Consider the following 20,031-nt stretch of genomic DNA (forward strand, 5'->3'; position numbering starts at 1 on the left):
GTGCCGCCCATGCAAGATTGTGGCGCCGGCAACTGAGCCTTGTAAAATGTCGGAAAAAAGCAATCCTTCTGATCCTTCCAATCCTTTTCGGGTTAATCAACCAATGCGATTACATTTGCTTGGCTAGCCGTTGCCGTGTCCCGTCTGTCCCTCCAGGGAATAGCCCTGCGACGGCCTGGTCCGACCATCATCCTCAAACACGAGTGCATGTATTACCCTTGACGATGGGCAGTGACTGGGTGGAAGATATCGGCTGACGGGCACGTTTGCCAGTGGCCACTTGTTGAAGCTAAATATATCGCCATTCCCCGCCATTGCCATGATTCCAGGGATGCTTGACATCCCTCGAGGTTTAATGTCCATTATCTCCCCTCAGTCAAACGCATAGAGAAAACCCGTTCCAGTCTCGGCTGGTCTTTGCTCCTCTCTATCATCTATCTAACATCGGCCTTGAACTATTTCACACATCCCCGATTAACCAACATCCCATTGTTCAGCACCCCATCATGTCCGACCGCGCATCGGCTCAAGACGAAATACAGAAGGGCTACAGCCTAGAGGAACTCAGCATCATCGACCAGACGACACAAAAGGATGCATGCAACGATGAGAGACCTGGTGGCTTGCCAGAATGGAAGTGGAAGGCGGCCGTTCTCATCTTCATTATCACAGGCTCTTGCAGTGGTCAGTATCAGGCCGTCCAATACCGGGACACCAGCGGAACTAACACAAACTCATTCTTTCTAGGATACGACGTCAGTAACGTTGCCAACATTCAGCCTCGCCTCTACGAGGCCTTTGGCAACATCGAGCTCCTCCCCTGGATCGGCCTCTCTTACTCGCTCGCCAACTTCGCCGTCTTGTCCTTCGCTCGCAAGATCGCCTACTGCTTTGACCTGAAATGGGTCTACCTTGTCCACCTGGCCATCTTCATGGTCGGCACAGCTATTGGTGGTGCCTCCAACGACATCCAGACCATGATTGTTGCCCGCGTCATCATGGGCTGGGGTGGATCTGTCTGTCAACAGATGTGCGTCAACATGTCCCCGTGGTCTGACACATAGCTGAGCATATCATAGAAACTTCTCCTACGTGGCCATTCTAGCCAAACCTGCCGAAACAGCAGGCTTATTTGGCATTCTCAGCGCCATGTGGGCAGTTGGCCTCGTCGTTGGCGGCCCCATCGGCAGTGCCTTCGCCGAGAACAGCAACACTACTTGGCGATGGGCGTTTTATATCAAGCTGCCAATTGTTGGCCTTTGCCTCGCTCTTGCTGTCATTTGCCTCCCCTCGCGGTCCCTCACCACAGGTGACGTCCCTGTCTGGAGACGTCTGGCTAGCATCGACCCTATCGGCGTCGTCTTTAACATGGTCGTGCCTGTCCTATTCGCCCTCGCGACGACCTTCTCGGGGCCCATCTGGGACTGGGACTCCGCGGCATCTATCGCTGTGTGGGTAATTTTTGCCGTGGCCCTTGTTGCTTGGGTCTCGCAGCAGTACCTTTGTATCTTTACAACGCCCGAGGAGAGTGCAATCCCGATGCACATGTTCTCCAAGCTCAAACTGCTCCCCATATGGGTCGCAACAGGTTGCGCAGGCGCCGCTTATGCTGTGACCCTATACTACACGCCCCTCTTCTACGCCTTTGCCCGCGGCCATGGCGCCATTCAGCAGACGGTTCGCATGCTACCTTTCATCATCGTCTTCATCCTTGTTGTGCTCTTTACCGGCGTTCTCCTCACTGTCATCGGCCGGTACAAGATCATCTATCTTTGTGCTGCCAACATTACACTCGCTGCCTCTATCGCAATGGCTACCACTATGGACGACAAGGTCCCCGAGGCGCAGGTAATGGGCATTGAGGCCCTCATTGGCATGGGCCTTGGGATGCAGTTCCAGCACGGCCTAGGTATCTCCAACGTAATCAACAAGACCGAACGTGACCGCGTGGACAGCACTGTGATATGCAACATGGTTCAGATGGGATCCATAGCTATCACTCTCTCCATCGCAGGGTGCATTTTCCAAAACGTGGGTTTCAACCTGCTATCCTCCGCAGTGGGACGGAAGCAGTACTCGGAGGAGGATATCCGTGAAGCCCTGGCTGGTGTGTCTTCAGTTGTCTGGCAGACCAAAGACCGTCAGGTTGTTGCACGAGGCATCGCAGCTGTGACAAAGGTCCTTTCTCGGGAGTTCTACATCGTCGTCGCTAGCTCAACGGTATGTTTGGTATGCGCTATTTGCATGAGCTCAGAGAAGTTGGACTATGTCAGGAAGAAAAGTACTGAAGCAACAACGCTGGAGTCGTCGTAGTTAAACTCTGGGATTATTTGGAAGGCCAATGAGTACATAGCTAAGGGAAACAAAGCAGTAGTAGCAGACTAATCGTACTGAATGAGGGCTCTACTCTTTACACCTTCTTCACAGAAGCTTGAAGTTCAGGCTCTACACCAACAGCCTCAATAACACCGCCATCTTTCGCCTTCCACTCATCCATCAATCCCTTAAAGTCGGCTGGAAGATACGGGGAAACAAGCTCCTGGAATGTGCTGGACTTTCGGTGCGTCTTGAGGCCCATGTCGTGCATCAACATGTTCACATAGGGCAGACCCTCAAAGACCATGTCGGGCAGGTCAGCGCCGTAGCCACAGGGGAATCGCCACTTGCCCCATTGGGTATGTAGCATAATCTCGTTGATGATCTTCTCTTCAGTTCCGAGAGTATGGTCTAGCTTGCCCGCCATGAAAGCAGCAATCCAGTGACCCTGGATAGTTGCACAAACAGCAGTGCTAACTGTGGAGATCATACCTGCGAAGGCGAGGTCTTGGGAGCTTACATAGGTGGAGGGGACCATGAAGCGGTAATATCGGAGAGGGTTAGCCTCCTTGGGCTTGCCGCTGATCTTGGGTTGCTTTTTCAGTCCGGGGTAAAGACAGAGAACCTTCGCGTCTGCAGCTTGAGCCAGAGCCCGTTTCTCGTCAGTCGAGTAGGGCAGGCCGAGCTGTTCCTGTCCGAGGTTGGCGAACTTGATGGTCGACTCTTTCTTCCAACCAGTTGAACAGATTATGGCGTCCGTATCGATTTGCTCTCCTGAGGCAAGGATAGCTCGGTGAGGTTCCAGCCGCTCAATGTCATCAAGGTGCACGCGGATCTTGCCCAGCTTGACAAGATCGAAGAGAGGGCTGTCGTAATTGAGGATGCTGAGGCCACTGCCGATCCAGTAGGCGGAGTGCCAGGGCTTGAGCTTCTTGAGCTCAGGGTGTGAGTCGTACTCGTTAGCAGTGATGATGTCGCTGCTCAGGACCGACCAGAAGCGCTCCACAACAAACCGGCCGATAGCCGTTTCATGGAGGAATTTTCGGATTCCACGGTAACCGTCTGCGTCTCCCCATGGGCAAGGGCTGAACCAGGTCATCCATCGAATATTGAGAAGCTGATCGATCCTCTTCTTGAATGGGGTGACAAATGGAGGTGCGATCCAGACAGGTCCGTTGCCGGTAGGTCGCACAATCAGATCGACTGTAGCACCATCTTGAACCAGGGCATAAGCGACGTCGAAAGCAGACTTTGCACCACCGACTACAATTGCCTTCTTAACGTCCAAGCTGGGAGCATTCTTGCAAAAGTCCTTTGCGTGGAAGAGTGGTGCCCCAAACTTGTCAGCATCCTTGTAAGCAGGCATGTTTGGGGTTGATGTCAGGCCAGTGGCCAAGACCAGCTTCGTAGTGTCGATGGATCGGCTTCCATCGGGGGACTTGACGGACAAACGCCAGCCACCGCTTCCTTGCCGCTCGACTAGGTCGACAGCAGTGTTGAACTGGATTCGGTTATAGACGTCGAAGTGCTTGGAGAAGTCGGTGAGGTAGCGGTAGAGGACAGGGCCAGGGATGTGAGAATTTGGCTTGACACCATACTTCTTCTCCTCCATGGGAAAGTCGGGGAACTCGTATGTGCCTCTCATGTTGTTTGACTTCAAGCCCGGGTAGAGTCGATTCTTGGACCAAGTGCCACCACATGATTCAGCCGATTCAAGGACCGCCAATTTGGCTTCGGGGGAAATTTGTCGGATCGCCTTTGCAGCTGCCAGACCGAACCATCCTATTGCCAAGGTTCAGATTGCGAAAGATGCCAAGGCATAATGTCAGTCACTTACCGGCACCCACTACCACAATATCATATGATTCCTTCATGACTCTTGTCGTTGCCATCCCTCGAGGAGTAATAGTATGGTTGGGTATAATGATTGGAGGTTTCTTGATTTGTAACCTTCTTTGGAACACAGATCGACTTGGCGAAGCAACTGACCGAAAGCAGACGGAGAAAGACATCTTTAACTTTAGAGAATACGGAAAGACAACTAGGAATATTTCTTAGCTTATCTATGGCGCTCCAATGACAATTGCGTTCCTCTCAATAGGGCTGCTAACAACAAGGCCGCGTATCCGGAACTGTTGGCCAAGGCCGCTCTCCTGCCAACACCCCGCAAATCACAGTACACCGTTCTGATACACTACAGTTAACAAGGACATGTGGTGGTATCAGCCTGCTAGTTCCGCCGGCCAGCGCATTTCGCAACTTCCGACGTAGTTCATACCGTCTTTCCCGAATGGCAATGTGTGCGTTATATCCTATCACTAGGAACGGAAAAGCCGCCAAAGAATCTCAGCAAACAAGGGCATTTCCAATCTCACTGAGTGACACCAAGTCCCCGCAAATTAGCTTATCGTAATCAGAAATCGTCAATCTATCATCTGTCCAGCTGTACGTAAACAGGTCTAGATTGGTCGTGTGATAACAAGTCGGAACGCTACTGTCCGTCGCTTCGTATCTGGGCTTCATGGGGGCCGGGGAGACGTTCCAACATCATCTGGGGTAACACAGTATGGCGTCTGCCACATCTCGAGATTCATTGCCTATCTGACTCCCTTGGTCTCTAAAGCTTCCAGGGGCATCGTAAAGAACGCTACGGAACTTCCGATCGGAAGTTCCGACCGGAACGAGACAGGTATCCACCCTTATCTCTCGAGCCGTGACTGGGCCATCAATCTCCCTACTATACCGAGTAAGGAGACAGACTATGCCACAATCAGTATAAGTCTGAGTGCATTGCCTAAACTAGTGGCCCGGGGGAAGCTATTTTTCATTTCCAATACAATTGCAGGCCAAGAACCAAGACAGAGACAAAGCAAGCTGAGGCAAAGATTCCAACTCGCAACTTCAAACCACCATGCCCGTGTACGCAGACATCACCAAACCTCCAGCTCCACTACCTCAGCCCAAGCCCCAATCTCTCGGTGAGGGCATCACCCTGCTCCCGCCACTTTCAAGGCTAGGTCGTGGTCCAGGCCTTATTATTTTAACAGAGGAGTCGGAGAAGCATCTTCAAATTATTGAGGGTGTCCCCTCTGCACTCATCAAGTGGGCTGAGGAGGGCTATGCGGTGGTTGAGATCCAGGGTAAGGCTTTCGGTAGAGGTGCCAAAGAGGTTGTTGGTGTTGCTCTGAAGGCCTTGAGTGATTGTGATAAACTGGAGCCAAAGAATAGTAAGATTGGTGTCGTTGGTAAGTCCTCTCTGTCTTGGAAGCAAACACCGTCATGCAGATCTAAACAACCATAGCGTACGACCCCAGACTGTGGAGTCAGGCGGCCGGAGCCCTCCTCAGTTCACCGAATGTGGTAGGCGGCGTTGTATATGCAAGTGCCACTGATGAAGATCAACTTGAGGCCTCCAAAGTCCCTGTGCTTCGTCACGTAGCTGGCAGTTCAGCTATCACCAAGAAGGAGGATGGGGTGACGACATATTCATATGCCAATGGAAAATCCTTCCGCATGGCTACGCCGTTTGACAAAGACTTTGACTACTGGGCCGAGTCTCTATCTCACACAAGAAACCTGACATTTCTCAAGCCACTGATGGGCGGTCCCTATTTCGATCTCGAACGAATCTGGGACGAGCATACCTATTACGAATTTGCGGACAGGTCCGTTGAGCACACGATGAGCACCATGGTTGATCAACCATATGTCAACCACGTACCCACTGTAAGTGAAGAGATGTTGAGAGGACTATTAAAATCTTGACGCTCATCCATGTCTATAGCTTACTGGTGGCATCGGCCGCGGACCATTGACCGAGTTCTATCGAGGACACTTTATATTCCAAAACTCAGTAGATACCGAGCTGGAACTTATCAGCCGAACAATGGGGATCGATCGTGTGGTGGACGAATTCATCTACAAGTTTACCCACGATGCCACAGTGGATTGGCTGTAAGTGACGTCATCAACATCGCTTTCCCGCAGGGCCACAGCCTCTTACATGTAACTACAGGCTTCCCGGGGTTCCGCCTACCTTCAAGAAGCTGGAGATGCCGTTCACAGCAGTGGTAAATATTCGAGGTGATCGACTCTATCACGAGCATATTAGCTGGGACCAGGGTACAGTGCTTGCCCAGCTGGGATTGATGCCACAGTATCTCCCATTTCCATATCCCGTTCAGGGTCAGAAGGAAGGGTCCCGTTTAGAATTCCGGGTGCCGGTCTTGGGAGTTGAGACGGCCAGCAAGATGAGGGATCGGAATTCAGTGGCTTCGAACGAGATGTTCAGCTACAAAGTCCGTGAGGTAGAATAGCTGAGATGGCAGTGGATGAATTGTGTATCGTACATAAAGTTTCTAACGCAAGTATTTGGTTCCCTATAATTATGTGAAGCGTTGTGAGGTCTGTTTCTGGTCGTGACTTGAAGAATGAAGAAGAAGTAAACGATTTGAGGATTGTACCCTTGCAGATGGTCGGCCCCGTGCCCCTGGTCCAGGCATGTCGTCACCATCTCCTGGACTGGGATAAGGCCCCAGTTATGATAGGGACTGTGATCGATCATTCGTTCGCCATTAATCAAGTAATTCGCCACCTGCCGGTACATGACGGCCAAGAAGATCCATGGGACATCAAGCCAAAGTCTGGGGTACCTACTTGCACCTCACAGTCCTGGCTTAGCGTCGTTTTACCCCGCATTTTAACCCTGTAAACGAGGTGGGAATTGGAGCGCTGCTGATACGGTAGATACCCGACCAGCACATGCTTATCTCCCTGCGCCAAAACCAGCCCCTGGACCCTGGGTTCTTATCCGAACTCGATTTCCCCTTCTCCAACCACCCGCCCATTGCTCGTTGAACTTCAATTGATCAATTCCTCGACAATGGCTACCACCGCGACACAATCTCGAGAGACGGCCCGGGTTCTGAAGCGGTCAGGCAACACTAGCGGCGATGCAGGCAAACGCAGAGCACCCTACGTATTGCGTGCGTGCGGTGCTTGCCGACGTCGGAAGGGCAAATGTGATGGGCGACAGCCGTGTCGGTATTGCATGGATCGCGGTCAGAGCTGTAGCTACAGCACCAGCTTCGAGTCTGATGGCTGGAATGTCGACACGGTTCAGGCAAGGCCAAGACAAGATCCTGGAAGAGCCAATTCGTCATCGTCCAGGTAAGACAGCATTTTCCCACGTCGTATCATTGACACTGAAGTTGCAACAGCAGCAACCAAGATTCCATGGTCGAGTTACTGTCTTCGCTGCAAGACCAGCTAGATAACCTGGCATCTCAAGTTCACATGGCCAACCGCGACCGATCGAACTCGCCACCCCCCATCTCCAGTGCCGGTGCTGTCAAGCTTCACGATTTCGCGACAGGGTTCAACAACGAGGTCAGCGCTCACGATGTCCGCAACACTGCCGACAAACGCCTTCGAGCAGCTGGCTCCCCCGGCTTCTACGGCCCGACCAGCCCAGATTACACCTTGAACGTAGGGCAGTTGAAACTGCGGAGGAACAGCTGTCCCGGTCCACCGCTACAAGAACAGCAGCTCCAGCTCGCCAGTATCGACGAAGACGCCGCGTCGGACACGGTTGACGACGAGGCCGCTCAGGACGACCGACCTTCAGTATCGCCTCGGACGGTGGGCAGACAAGACGCGACGCCACTATTGACCTTTCGATCCATCATGGGCTTGCAAGAGGCTATCCAGCTTGTGCACATTTATCAGGAGGTCGTCGGAGACCTTCATCCTGTCGTTGACATAGATGCTCTCATCAAGCAGGCTCAATCCTGGTATGCAGACTCTGACTCTGGAGCTACTTCTTGTGAGCTTCTGATGATATTCAACCTCGTTCTTGTTATTGCTCTCCGAGCCGACCCCAGGCCAAACCACTGTCATAAGGAGAGCCTTCTTCGGGACAGTTTTGAAGACGCCGTCAATGCAAAACTGGCTGCCCCGGCTTACAGCATAAAACACGTCACGATCATATTCCTAAAGGTACAGGATCAATCGTATTTGCCAATGACTTGACCTTAGCTGACTCACGGGCGATAGGGATGGTATGACTTCTTCCAAGAGATGCCGCGCTCCGCCTGGCGCATGTGTGGAATTGCCGGCCGTACATTGATGGAACTCGGATTTCATAATGGCCAGGTGTTCAATCACACACTGACGTCGGATGCCCAGCGCACAGAGGCTTGCATCTTGATAAGCAGCATCGTGATTCTCGACCGCCAGTGGAGCTATGCCACTGGGTTGCCACTACACTTTCATGAAAACAGTTTCAGCTCTATTTCGACGTCTTCCGTGAGTATACGAACTCATTTCTAAGAATCTTCATAAACTAATGTGCAATAGGTTCAGCATCCGTATTTAAAGGCCATGCTCTCGTTTATACTCATTAGTGACCGGTTCGGCGAGCCCATCTCTAGGGCTGCTAAAGGGGAGCGATACAACGATGATGATGCCTTTGAATTATTGAACTTCCAGATTGATCAATGGAGGAAAAAGGCTGTTGGAAATTACACTCTATCTGAATGCCGTACATGGCACACAAATCCATCGACCAGGCCACCTACGTGGGCCATTTTGTTGAACCTCCGCGCCGAATCTGTGCGCAGTCAACTACTTAAACCCTTCTTCTTCTCAGAATCTGATATCGAAACAACAAAGAACCACCTCAGAGCCGCAACAGAGCTCGTCTACGATATCTGCCACGTCCTCTACATGCTCGACACCTACACCGACATCTACCGCAAACAACACCCCTACTTCCAACACATCCTAGCCTGTACATCTGGACTCGCCTTTTTGGTCATAGCATTCCTCAAGCAAAACAAAACCACTGTTTTGTCCAATCTAGCGCCAGATCTAGTCGATTCGCTCGGCGGAAGTTTTCTCATGGCAGAATGCGTCACGTTGAATCATGCTAAACGATCACGTTCTGCGCGGAGATTGGCAAAGAGGCTAGTGGAGATGAGACGGATTCTCCTAAGTCTGGGCCTTCTCAGAGGCCCAAGTACAGGGGATAGTGAAGAGGAGACGCTGGCTAATACTTCAAAATCGATTCCGAGGGAGGGCTTTATCCCTCAGCCGGAGATGCTGGACCTTCAGTCCCAGTCGGGCTATACGCCACCACTGTATGATGGAAATATTTCTGATGGATTTGGGTTTAATATGCCGTCCACTCTTTCCGACACAGATGTAATCATGGGGTGGACGGATTCGCTTCGTCTCCAGTGGCCCATTGGCGATGTAAGCCACATGTTTTCAGAGAGCAGCTTTTAGTATGTATCAACATCGAGCGTTGTAATCTAGGCGTTGCCTATGGCACTCTATGAACCTGTCCTGCAGCCTTTCTATGCCATGGTACGCGCGATTTGGGGTCATGGATGAGCACGGCACATGCCCGAGATCTTTCTGTGACAGATTTGTGTGTGTGATGAACCTTGCCTTGGAGATGCTTGTCCTCCGCGCCAACCCCAAATTCACATACGCCCTTGGTGATTCATGAAAGATAAGGGATCTTGCAGCGGTACAGTTAGCACTTGTTCCTGTGACATGAAACAGTGCCTCTATCTTTGTCATGTCCGATTGAACGGCTGAGCTTAGTGTAGTCAGGTGCTCTATCCGCGTTGCGGGCCGGTTCCAACCCCTGCAATCGTACGTAGCCGGCCCCGGCCCGCAACTGATGCTAGTTGTAACCGCCAAGCGATCTGCTCTGACATCATATAACATGGATATCATTTCTTGGGCAGCTGATAAGAAAAGGACGGTGAGTTTATTCCTGGCCTCTTTAAGGTTATCGTACCTCTAGTGACGCTTCCAAAGGAAGCCATCAGCCACAATAACAAAAGACACAGTTATTGACACATGCCGGTATTAAAACCCGAAGCCGAAAAAAGCCATAACGTAGAGAGTTCTTTCTTGTCATGGAAGCGAGATGCCATAGAAAGGAACCAGCAAACAGGAAGGATAACTTTGAACAATTGAGACTATCAGCATTAGGACGGGACATTTTTTAATTCCATTAGATGAGCAACATTGTTGATGAGCAACATGTATAGATAAATTTGAATTCGCTTGAAACATAACGCCTACTGATTGTCGTAGCTAATCAACCCATCTATCGTTCCCGCATGAAGACCGCCAGTGATCGGAATGTCAGCTGCGGTGGTGTGTCGAGCAGCATCGCTCAGCAAGTAAACCACCGCCCCTGTGAGATCGTTCTGAGTGCTGAGTCGCTGATTAGGCGGCGCGAGCCACATTTGTTCACCCTCCCGCTTGCTCTTCATCTCACGAACCTTTCTCGTCATCTCCGAGTCGACAAAGCCAGGCGAGATGGTGTTGACGCGAATATTTTTCGGTGCTAACTCAACTGCCAATGCTTTAGAAAGCATAAGCACACCACCCTTGGAAGCGTTGTATGCGGCCATTCGATAACCTGGAAGGCCGATGTGTGCGGATTGAGAGGCTAGCAGGACCATGCTACCGCCTGTACCTTGCTTGATCATCTGACGAGCTGCCATTTGGGCAACGAAGAATGTTCCTCGGACCTGGTATCCTGTCAGTACCCTTTCAGTTGGAGAAAGGCGAAAACCAACGTTTATGTCTTGAATGCGGGTGAACTCGTCCCACGTCTGGTCCAAGAAGGGCTTGTCAATGGCAATGCCAGCAGCGGGCACACAACCATCAATGGTGCCAAACTCTTGCAGCACCTTGGCAAATGCCGCCTTGATGTTGTCCTCGGAAGTAACGTCAGTCTGGATGTAGATGGCCTTTGCTGAGAACTTGTCGTTTAGTGTGTGAAACTCGTCCACGGGGTTCTGCTGAATATCCAACACAGCAACATTTCCTCCCATCTCACAGATGGCGCGGGTGCACGCAAAGCCGATGCCCTGGGCTCCGCCTGTGACTACATAGTTGCGGCCGCGAAGCTCAAACATCGGCCGCACATCGTGGAGGAGATCGGACGACATGATGGACAGAGGTTAGCGGTGAATGGGTTGGGATGACCGAGCGGGAACAGTGCCAGTCATGACAGCAAAAGAATGATAAATATATCATGTATTTGTCTTTTCTTCTTTGTTGATGATCATGTGGAGGTGAGATCAATCGCCGGCATCCGGAAAGTGGATCTAGATCCACCTTCCGTCGTTCGGAACGGATCCCTGCCGAAACGTTCGGAAGCGTAAGGCCCGTCCACCGATTTTTGTTTGGATCAATGACACAGACGATTCTCGGCCAAGAGCTACTGGTTATATCATCAGAATTGTACGTATTAATGTAAATTCCGTCCAAGATCACCTTCACCAGAGTTCTCCAGATATTCAAGCTTGACCCAGACGAATCATGTCCTCCCATCCGCCCGCCACATGCTGTGCCACTGGCACCCTGCACCAGTAAGGTCTTGCTTGTTTTGTCGTTTCCGATCTTTTGAACACAATGCTCATGTATCAAGGGGTACTCCCAAGGGGACCATGGTGAAGATCGATGGCAAGATCGACGCTTATCTGGCCAAGTCTTCCACCCAGGCTCGCACAGCCATCTTGTACATCCCAGACATTGTCGGAATCTGGCAGAATAGCAAGCTTATGGCGGATGCATTCGCTGAGCAGGGCTATACCTGCCTCGTTGTTGACATATTCAATGGCGATCCGGCGCCCTTGAATATGCCCGATGGCTTCGACATAATGGGGTGGCTGAATAAAGGATCTCAGGGAAATAACCCTCACACTCAGGAAGCCATCGATCCTATAGTGGTTTCGGGAATTGAGTATCTCAAGAGCCTCGAGGGAATTACCCAGATTGGCGCAGTGGGATACTGCCTAGGGGCAAAGGTTAGTTAAATCACTGAGTCAAAGTCAGGTGTAGCATACTAACACCGCAATATAGTATGTCATCCGCCATTTCAAGGACGGCATTGGTTGCGGTTTCATCGCTCATCCTTCTTTTGTGGAGGAACAAGAACTCTCTGCTGTTGTTGGCCCACTGTCAATTGCTGCCGCCGAGCATGATGATATTTTCACTGTGGAGAAACGCCATGACAGCGAAGCTATCCTGTCCAAGTCCAAGAACGAGTGGCAGATCAACCTGTTTTCCGGGGTACATCACGGCTTCGCTGTTAGGGGGGATATGAGCGACAGGAAGCAACAGTTTGCAAAAGACCAAGCTTTCAATCAAGCAGTAGCATGGTTCAAGAGTCACCTCGGCTGTAGTTGACAACTTCCGACTGGCGAGCAAAGTATTAGTAGAGAACCCTGAATTATTACTTTTTTTTTTTTTTACATGTCTTCAATGAAGAGTCTGTAGGAGACCATCAGCCACAATAGAAAAACATGCACATATTAATACTTGACGGCATCAAAACCCAGTAGGTGAATTACAACTTTGAGGCGTCTGCTAGGAAGATAGGCCAATCTTTTCGATCAATGGAGATTTTAAAGCAGGGCTCCATTACGGGAAAGCAATAGAGAAGTGAAGCGTGGTTCTTGACCTCCGCCTTCGCTTCGGATCAAAGACGAGTCGCCGCGCCATTGTTTATTTGTTTATAAGGCGCAAAGTAGATCACTGCAGGGTAAGTGATGTGAATCGGATGTGAATATCAATTGTGGGGCATCAATCCAGGGTCGGCTATTTTCCAACCAGCTGACAGGTTCTAGGCACCCAGGATCTATCCCACAGGACCATATTCCATTTTCCACGCTATACGCACACCTATGTTCCTTTCTCTGGCTCAACCACTTCAATCGTGTAGATTCCCTGCGTTCTTTGTTCTTGAGGCTTCCTTTTCAGGCAGTACGGGGGCCTTCCTAATTGGGACTAGACTATCCGAGGCTTCTCCGACCGATCTCATCACCTCACGTGACCACCCTTGAAGCTGCACAGGCCCAATCCAATATTGACCCTGACCCCTGAAGTCATCACTGGCTTTTCAGCAACTTTAGATGCGAGCTTCCTTCGAGACTGTGAATACTCCCATCGCGCTCAGTTTCACCACGCCGGGATCGAATTTCTCTGGGGAGATGATCTCAGCCATAATATCGGTGTACTCCCTTGTAGGTACATTTATGCATTTAACGTCTCTATCTATCTCACTCTTCTCTCTCTCTCACCTTTCCTTCCCGCCCTGATTCTCTCTGAATCTGCCGATGAGTCAAGTCATACAGCCTCATAGCAAAACTCAACCCTCATTTCCCCAGTCCATTGGCGTATATGTAGGAGCCGAGCCAGTCAATGTTTCCCGGCCGTCCTTCTTCACCTTGCTTGGCCATGGATTTAATGTAGGCAGTGAGCCGGGGGCTTCGTTGTTATCCACAGCCGACGTAATCTGTTGGAAGTGAAAATCATCCAAGGCCTCACATTGGATTTTTGGCCCACCAGCCAAGACGATGGCTCGCTCCACGCAGCCCGACTTCATAAAGAATGGGAGACGGAAAGAGGCCTGATGGCCTTGGTCATTGTTGCTCCCATCGAGCCACTTCCAGTTTGTTAGTGCCCCGCAGCCGCTCTCCTCCTCCTTCAACTTTTTGCCTCCGTCGTCAGCCCAGTCAAAGATCCCAGATATGAGAAATTCCCAATAGACAGTTCCGTCCGCGAAGTCACATTCGGCTTTAGGTGTGGGCTCGGGTTTTGCTGTCACCGTCACGGTGCTGCGAGGTTTTGTGGACGTGGCAAGCGTCGTTTTTGGCTGTGTCGTGGTGGTGGCAGCCATGTTGTCAGCTTCACTGAGCCACTCATCGTAGTCATCCTGAAGCTCATCCCAGATAGACTGGTCGGTGTTGTCTTCGTCATCAAAGTTATAGAACCCTGATGGCGTGGCTTCTGGCTCCGGATCCTCGGTCCCCGTGATTGTAGTTGTTGCGGTTGAGTCTCTCACGTCACATTCCGTTACCGTTCGACATGACGTCTTTGTCGTTGTCGACCAGCTCGTCGTCAGTGATGTCTCAACGGCGGTGCTGCTGATGGTCTCGATGCAGACCTCGGCTGTCGCCTTACTGGTACAGTCCTCGTCTCCCTCTTCATCTCACTGTTTCCCAGTACATTTGCCTGGGGGGCAGTCTCCTAGGATCTTCTGCGAGCAGGGCCCACCTTGATGGCACGAAGGGCCAACGCAGACACCTCCCGCAACACAGCCGATTCCAAAGCAGCCTCCCCCCACCACGCATCCAATGCCCTCGCAGCCGCCACCGTGCTCACACTTGTCTCCTCGACATTGTCCACCACGTGTGCACTTTGGCCCAATGCAAGCACCCCCTTTGGTGCAGTGTGGACCAAAACAATCACCACCTCGAGTACATTCTGGGCCATCACAATCTTCTCCCACTTCGCAATCTTGTCCTTTGCAGTCTGGGGGCGCACCAGTCTCTGCGGGGGGGTCGTCTGAGAAAGTGGGCAATGGTATGTCATCGAAGCCTCCCTTCGTGGTTGAAGATTTGGAGCTTGGCCCTTTGGTTATGGGCCCAGTTGCCGTCGACCCGTCTGTGTTGATAGGGAGCAACGTACCGAAGGCTGATGTGAAATCTATAGTGGGCAAGGGTGGTAGGGTAAAATCAATGACCGTGTCTGTTGATGCCTCTCCAGCCTCGCTACCTGTGGGTGACAGAACATCTGAAAGCTCCTCGGCACTGCTAGAGACCTCAGTGTTGATGGAAGACCCAGAGCCGGCGGGGACTTTATCGTTTGTGGTCGGACCCTCAGTACTGCTGCTAACGGGAGTGTTTCTTGTCACAATGCTGTCAGCCTCGGATTTGGCGGTCGTTGTCCATGCGTCAGTTTTGCTCTTGTCTGAAGCAGTGGTTACCCCAGGCTTGGACTGTGTAGTCGAAACTCCAGACTCGGTGGTGGGAAGGGCAGTCTCTGATGGAGCCAGGTTGCTTTTTGATGAAGCAAAAAAACTCTCCGTTGAAGCATGGCCAGTCTCTGTATGAGAAGCAGGGCTACTTTCCGTGGAAGGAAGGTCACTCTCTGTGGAAGATGGCTTAGCTTCGGTGGCAGTAGACCCGGCCTGGGTAGAAGTTTGGTAAGTTGTGATCCTAGGCTGGGATGTTTCCATGATTGTACGCTCTGTCGCCTCCTTGGTCTCCGTCTCGGCTGTTGAAAAGCCAGAGTCGGCAGTGGTTTGGCCGTCACTGTGTGGTGAAGGCTCAGTGGCAATCCCTGTCCCGGTAATGGAAAGACTAGGCTTGCTTGAGGCCTGAGTCTCTTCACCAGTCGGCTGTATGCCAGTCTCGGGAGTTGTAAGGCTAGACTCGGCTGTCGATTGGTCCCTGGCGATAGTGCCTGGTTCAGTCGTAAGAGCACCAGTTTCTGTGGCAAACGGATCTGTTTCTGTGTTTTCTTGGCCAGTACTAGCAGACTCTTGTAAGCTGTCAGTTGTGCTTGATGCACTTTGACCTGTCGTGAATGTGGTACCAGGGGAGGAGGTAACTGTGCTTTGACCATGAGACAAAGTCAAATCCGAGCCAGTGGGCTGAGTCGCAGATGCAGTCCCTTCTTCGTCAGGACTGGTTTCTGTCTCTTGTTGGCTACCTGTTTTGGTTGAGGCATCAGGCGACGCTGCTGGATCCGAGTTTTCGGTCTCCGTGGTGACTTGGCTGATACTCGCAGTAAGGTTGGGTGCACCGCTTGGATGGCCGATAGTACTCTCGCCAGTTTGGGAAACTATATTGACGGTCGTAGTAAGCCCGTATGTAGCAGAGGGCGGTGTAAGGGCACTAGATAGTTCCGGCCTTCCTGAAGGCAGCCATCTTTCTGAGGTGGATGGGTTGTTTGTCCCACTCTTGGACTTTGAATGAGTGCCAATCGATGTTTCCGATGTTGTGATTGATCCCAGAGCGGTTGATACGGTTCTTGCGTCTTTGGATGAAGCAAAATAGCTGTCAATGGAGCTTTGAGTAGTGCTAGAAATTGGCGTCTTGGTCTCACATGGAATGCGTGTGCCAGTGGGAGACATGGCCACTGAACCCTCTGTGTCAGAAAGCCCAGTACTTCGCCCGGATGCTGCGGGCGTAGATGAGTTCCAGAACCTGGAAGAATGGAAGGTTGTAAAGGTGACGGAGAACTCTGGACTTGTCCTACCGATGTCAGTCACGATAGTGGGCTGTTTCAAAGGTTGGGACTCGGGCGGCTGTGATGATGCCTCAACCTGGCTACTCCTGGAACTGATGTCGATGCGGTTGGTCTCAGATGGGCGGCCAGTGGTTTCATCTTCCGTATGGTGGGTAGGCATGTCTGACGGACAGGTGGTTACGGTGGATACAATGGTAACCACCACCGTGGCGATATTCTTTTCGGCGGATAACTGCTCCAAGATTGAAGGGCAATCTGGCCCTAGTTCATTGGCAGTGTTCTTCTGAACCGTCTCCGTTGAGAATGTCCTCAGTGGTCGTTTGTTCCCGTCTGCGCTGACATGTGGCTCAGAAACGGGAGGCCCTCCAGGGAGGGGGCGACCCTCCCCATTGAGAATAGTGAGTGATTTAGAGGCAGAAGAGGCTTGCAGCCCATCCGAATATTGCGTGATGGTCTTTAAATGACCCGCGGTACTGGTGAAGAAGATGGTGGTGACTGAAGGCTTGTGCGGCGCTGCATCCTCGTTCGCATGGCCCTTGGTATGGTCTCCAGATGACGGACCAATGTGTGAACTCTTCCCAGTCTGCTCAGCGTCAGTAGCTGGCAGTGGCTTACTGGTAGCGTTTCGATGCGCTTTGGAAGGATGGACAGTGACCAGCGGCTTATAAATAGTGGCCTCTGATGCCTTGGGAGATGAGCATGACACCTTCTGACCAGGACGCAGACTCCAACACCAGCTGCTGTCTCCGCCGTTAAGGCTGACGAGCTCCTGCACAGTGATGCAGCAGTCATGGGATAGCGACAGGCAGGTATCTCCCTTGGCCACGGTCCGTTTGATGCCCATCTGTGTCATACTACCAGCGTCGACAACTGCAAAGAGCCAAAGGCCTCCCCAGATTCTCTTCCAGGGAGTCATCAGCTGCATTTTGGAAGCGATAATAAGGTATCTAGAAGAAATAAAGGGATTTGCGACCGAGAATTAGGGGAGAAGGAACGAGAGATGATGAATGAATGTGTGGTGAAGTACAAAGGATACTGATGTGAGGAAGCCGATGAGTCTATATTGAGCGTCTGATAAAGAGGCAAACCACTCCAAACCTAATGTGATAATATTAGCAACTTCAAAGCGAGGCTGACTCCCGTCTAAGCGCGGATGATATGGCAACACCTCAATTTCCAAGAGCCTCCAGTCCTGATGTCACTGAAACATGGCGATGCCCTGAGCACTGCCAGCTTCGATGCACCAACAAGCTTGAGTAAAGCTCACGAGTGGTATCAAAGCCTCGTCCCAGCCTCTGTTGGCTCAAGGGTCCTGCAGTTTTCGAACCAACGGACACTTCTATAGGACCGATAGGCCCAACCAACCGCATATCGAACGTTTCGCATATACTTAACCGCCGAACCATCAAACAAGGTTATTTGGCTAGCGCCAACATATTCAGAGAATTCTGATGTAACTGCGACAATTGTCAAGACCTAGTCGGCCCACAAGCAGAACATTTGGAACTCGTGTTGGTTGTAACCTGCGCTGCGCCCCTCAAGCTGCGGCCGCCAACAGGCCAAGAACTCAGCGAAATTACAGCCGCATGTTGCAACACTCGCTTAAAGAAAATTCCTCTCATGTAATTGGCTTCACTCCCGATAGACGCCCGGACTCACTCTATCCTAAGCGCCGGGGCGTCCGCCATCCTGGGGGACGGGGATCTACCTGTCGTGCCGTTGAGTCCACTCGGGTGTGGCAAGGCAGATCTCAAAGAACTCATACCGGGGAATGTCGGTCGTTGGCTGTTTAATGGGAAATTGACAAGACGAGCTATCGCGTGAATAGATAGCAGGTGTCCCCAGCTTCACAAAAAGTAGCAGATGTTTTGGTAACCATTCTGCCTCCCATTCAAATCACTCAACACGTTTTTTTAACATGTCTTTACGCTGTTTGACAGTTGACTCCATTCTATTCTGTCTTTTACTGTGTTCCGGGTTTGTCTTCTCGGCCCCTACGGAGGCTTTTGGTTTTCTTCAAGATGAGCCCACAATGCCCAACACAACTCTCGACCTGCAGGGCCGGTCGTTAGACAAGCGACAAATCTTCAGCCGTTGCGGAAACTCGGCTATAAGTCCTCTGCTAGCTCAAACTATCCAGGATGCCAAGGACATTGTACTATGAGCCGCCCCTCCATTTCCCCAAGAAGCCCTTCATCTGACTCGCTCTTGTAGATGTCCAATATGGTGGACCATCTCGATCTGGCAATCGGTCTCTATCGAAATGACGGATCTGGAGAGCTCAGGCCAGATAAGCTTACTTCTAGTCAACGGACGTTTGATGAGCACAACGCGTTTGCTAGTTACCGTGCCTTCATTTCGACCCACTACACTGGCGCAAACGCTCCTGGCAATCTTGAGGGCTTTGAGACTCTAAGAGGCACACGAAGTAGAACTACCCCAGGTGACACATGTATACCCTTAGTCTGAGTTACTAACAACGTTCACAAACAGAGCTAGCACAAACCATCACGGATCAGCTTGAAAAATACCTCAACGGCGAGCCTGTAAGATGGATACGTGGTGGCTTTCCCTACATCAACCTTTACTGCAACGACAACAAGGTTCTTTCAAGGACCAACAGCAACGGTGAAACATATGAACAAGGCAAGTTCATCATCCGTCCTCAAGAGGAACAAGGATTGACATGTACTACACAGCGACCGGGAACGATGACAGTAAGATTCGCCTAGCCACGTTCAAATTATGCCTGCTAACTCTTGTGTAGCTGTCATTACTGAGTCAGGCGATTATCTGTACTGGGTTCTGCAGAAATCTGCCACTCTGGATGGCAAGGAAAGTTGGGTGCAGCGCAAGCTGGTGTGCGATGTGGATCCAGATGACCCTGATTACGATTCAGATGAGGATCCAGACAGCGACTCAGACGATGATACGGATGATGAAGAAGACAGCGAATCGGACGATAGCCCTGATGATGGCCCGGATAATGGCCCGGTTGTCAAAACCAAAACACGCTTTGGCGTCTCTGTCGGGGACGGACTCAACGCATACACTTACAAGGCACTGTACGATACTGTCGAAGAGATTATGGTCCTTTGCCCATCCTACCATGCCCAATGGCTTCAAGTCGATTCTGAGCGCTCAGTTGCAAGCATGCACTATCGCAATCTGCACGTCGACGTAGGCCAAGAGCCGTCAGACGTCCAAAAACAAGCAGCACACGATCTCCTGGCTAAACCTGACTTCCATGGCGAAGAAAAACGCGGTATCAAGTGGCTGGGCGACTTCCTAGTTCAAGTCTTCATCCACGAGTCCACGCACGCTGAGGCCTTCACCGGAGGCGGAAATACACTTGGTCAGGCTGTTCTCGTCGTGGCCATAGTTCAAGGCTAACCTTGTCGCAGTGGACTTGACCTGTATACTCCCTCGAAGTTCTACTGACCCAACACTCGTGGACAAGAGAACGACAAGCGTGGATTGTATGCGTGAGGTTGTGAGGGGAAGACAAGGTCTCATAAATGGCAGAGGACAAGGTCACAGGGATGCAGGTGTGTCTTCCAGCAGACTAATTCGAGTGTCGAATTTCAGGCTGACAGACAATGAAGAGGGCTTTTCCATGTACGCCATGGGTAAGTCATCTCTCTT

At 51.3% G+C, this 20,031-nt stretch overlaps 8 protein-coding genes across 8 annotated transcripts; 5 read left to right on the forward strand and 3 right to left on the reverse strand.

Annotated features, from left to right (window-relative positions):
* Positions 1-506: 506 nt before the first annotated feature.
* Positions 507-2,288, forward strand: MRS44_011798 (uncharacterized protein; the record flags this gene model as incomplete). The annotated part of the gene is made up of 3 exons (XM_065619864.1): positions 507-1,030; positions 1,080-2,220; positions 2,274-2,288. 3 exons carry the CDS (start codon positions 507-509, stop codon positions 2,286-2,288), a joined length of 1,680 nt encoding a protein of 559 aa, XP_065475936.1.
* A 122-nt stretch (positions 2,289-2,410) lies between these two features.
* On the reverse strand, positions 2,411-4,190 carry MRS44_011799 (uncharacterized protein; the record flags this gene model as incomplete). Its single annotated transcript, XM_046278351.2, has 2 exons — positions 2,411-4,098; positions 4,154-4,190. The coding sequence occupies 2 exons, from the start codon at positions 4,188-4,190 to the stop codon at positions 2,411-2,413; spliced, it is 1,725 nt and encodes a 574-aa protein (XP_046134480.2).
* Positions 4,191-5,227: 1,037 nt separating this feature from the next.
* MRS44_011800 (uncharacterized protein) lies at positions 5,228-6,632 on the forward strand (the record flags this gene model as incomplete). Its single annotated transcript, XM_046272059.2, has 4 exons — positions 5,228-5,561; positions 5,618-6,042; positions 6,101-6,270; positions 6,332-6,632. The coding sequence occupies 4 exons, from the start codon at positions 5,228-5,230 to the stop codon at positions 6,630-6,632; spliced, it is 1,230 nt and encodes a 409-aa protein (XP_046134479.1).
* A 566-nt stretch (positions 6,633-7,198) lies between these two features.
* On the forward strand, positions 7,199-9,829 carry MRS44_011801 (uncharacterized protein; the record flags this gene model as incomplete). Its single annotated transcript, XM_065619865.1, has 5 exons — positions 7,199-7,485; positions 7,536-8,313; positions 8,371-8,622; positions 8,674-9,602; positions 9,670-9,829. 5 exons carry the CDS (start codon positions 7,199-7,201, stop codon positions 9,827-9,829), a joined length of 2,406 nt encoding a protein of 801 aa, XP_065475937.1.
* A 583-nt stretch (positions 9,830-10,412) lies between these two features.
* Positions 10,413-11,294, reverse strand: MRS44_011802 (uncharacterized protein; the record flags this gene model as incomplete). The annotated part of the gene is made up of 1 exon (XM_065619866.1): positions 10,413-11,294. One exon carries the CDS (start codon positions 11,292-11,294, stop codon positions 10,413-10,415), a length of 882 nt encoding a protein of 293 aa, XP_065475938.1.
* Positions 11,295-11,667: 373 nt separating this feature from the next.
* MRS44_011803 (uncharacterized protein) lies at positions 11,668-12,537 on the forward strand (the record flags this gene model as incomplete). Its single annotated transcript, XM_046283950.2, has 3 exons — positions 11,668-11,717; positions 11,777-12,155; positions 12,211-12,537. The coding sequence occupies 3 exons, from the start codon at positions 11,668-11,670 to the stop codon at positions 12,535-12,537; spliced, it is 756 nt and encodes a 251-aa protein (XP_046134476.1).
* Positions 12,538-13,498: 961 nt separating this feature from the next.
* Positions 13,499-17,311, reverse strand: MRS44_011804 (uncharacterized protein; the record flags this gene model as incomplete). Its single annotated transcript, XM_065619867.1, has 2 exons — positions 13,499-14,301; positions 14,359-17,311. The coding sequence occupies 2 exons, from the start codon at positions 17,309-17,311 to the stop codon at positions 13,499-13,501; spliced, it is 3,756 nt and encodes a 1,251-aa protein (XP_065475939.1).
* A 1,107-nt stretch (positions 17,312-18,418) lies between these two features.
* On the forward strand, positions 18,419-19,779 carry MRS44_011805 (uncharacterized protein; the record flags this gene model as incomplete). The annotated part of the gene is made up of 4 exons (XM_065619868.1): positions 18,419-18,541; positions 18,601-18,814; positions 18,880-19,074; positions 19,154-19,779. 4 exons carry the CDS (start codon positions 18,419-18,421, stop codon positions 19,777-19,779), a joined length of 1,158 nt encoding a protein of 385 aa, XP_065475940.1.
* Between the last annotated feature and the right edge of the window lie 252 nt (positions 19,780-20,031).

This window comes from Fusarium solani, assembly GCF_023522795.1.
Source record: "Fusarium solani strain SB1 chromosome Unknown bctg00000007, whole genome shotgun sequence".
Taxonomy (NCBI): domain Eukaryota; kingdom Fungi; phylum Ascomycota; class Sordariomycetes; order Hypocreales; family Nectriaceae; genus Fusarium; species Fusarium solani.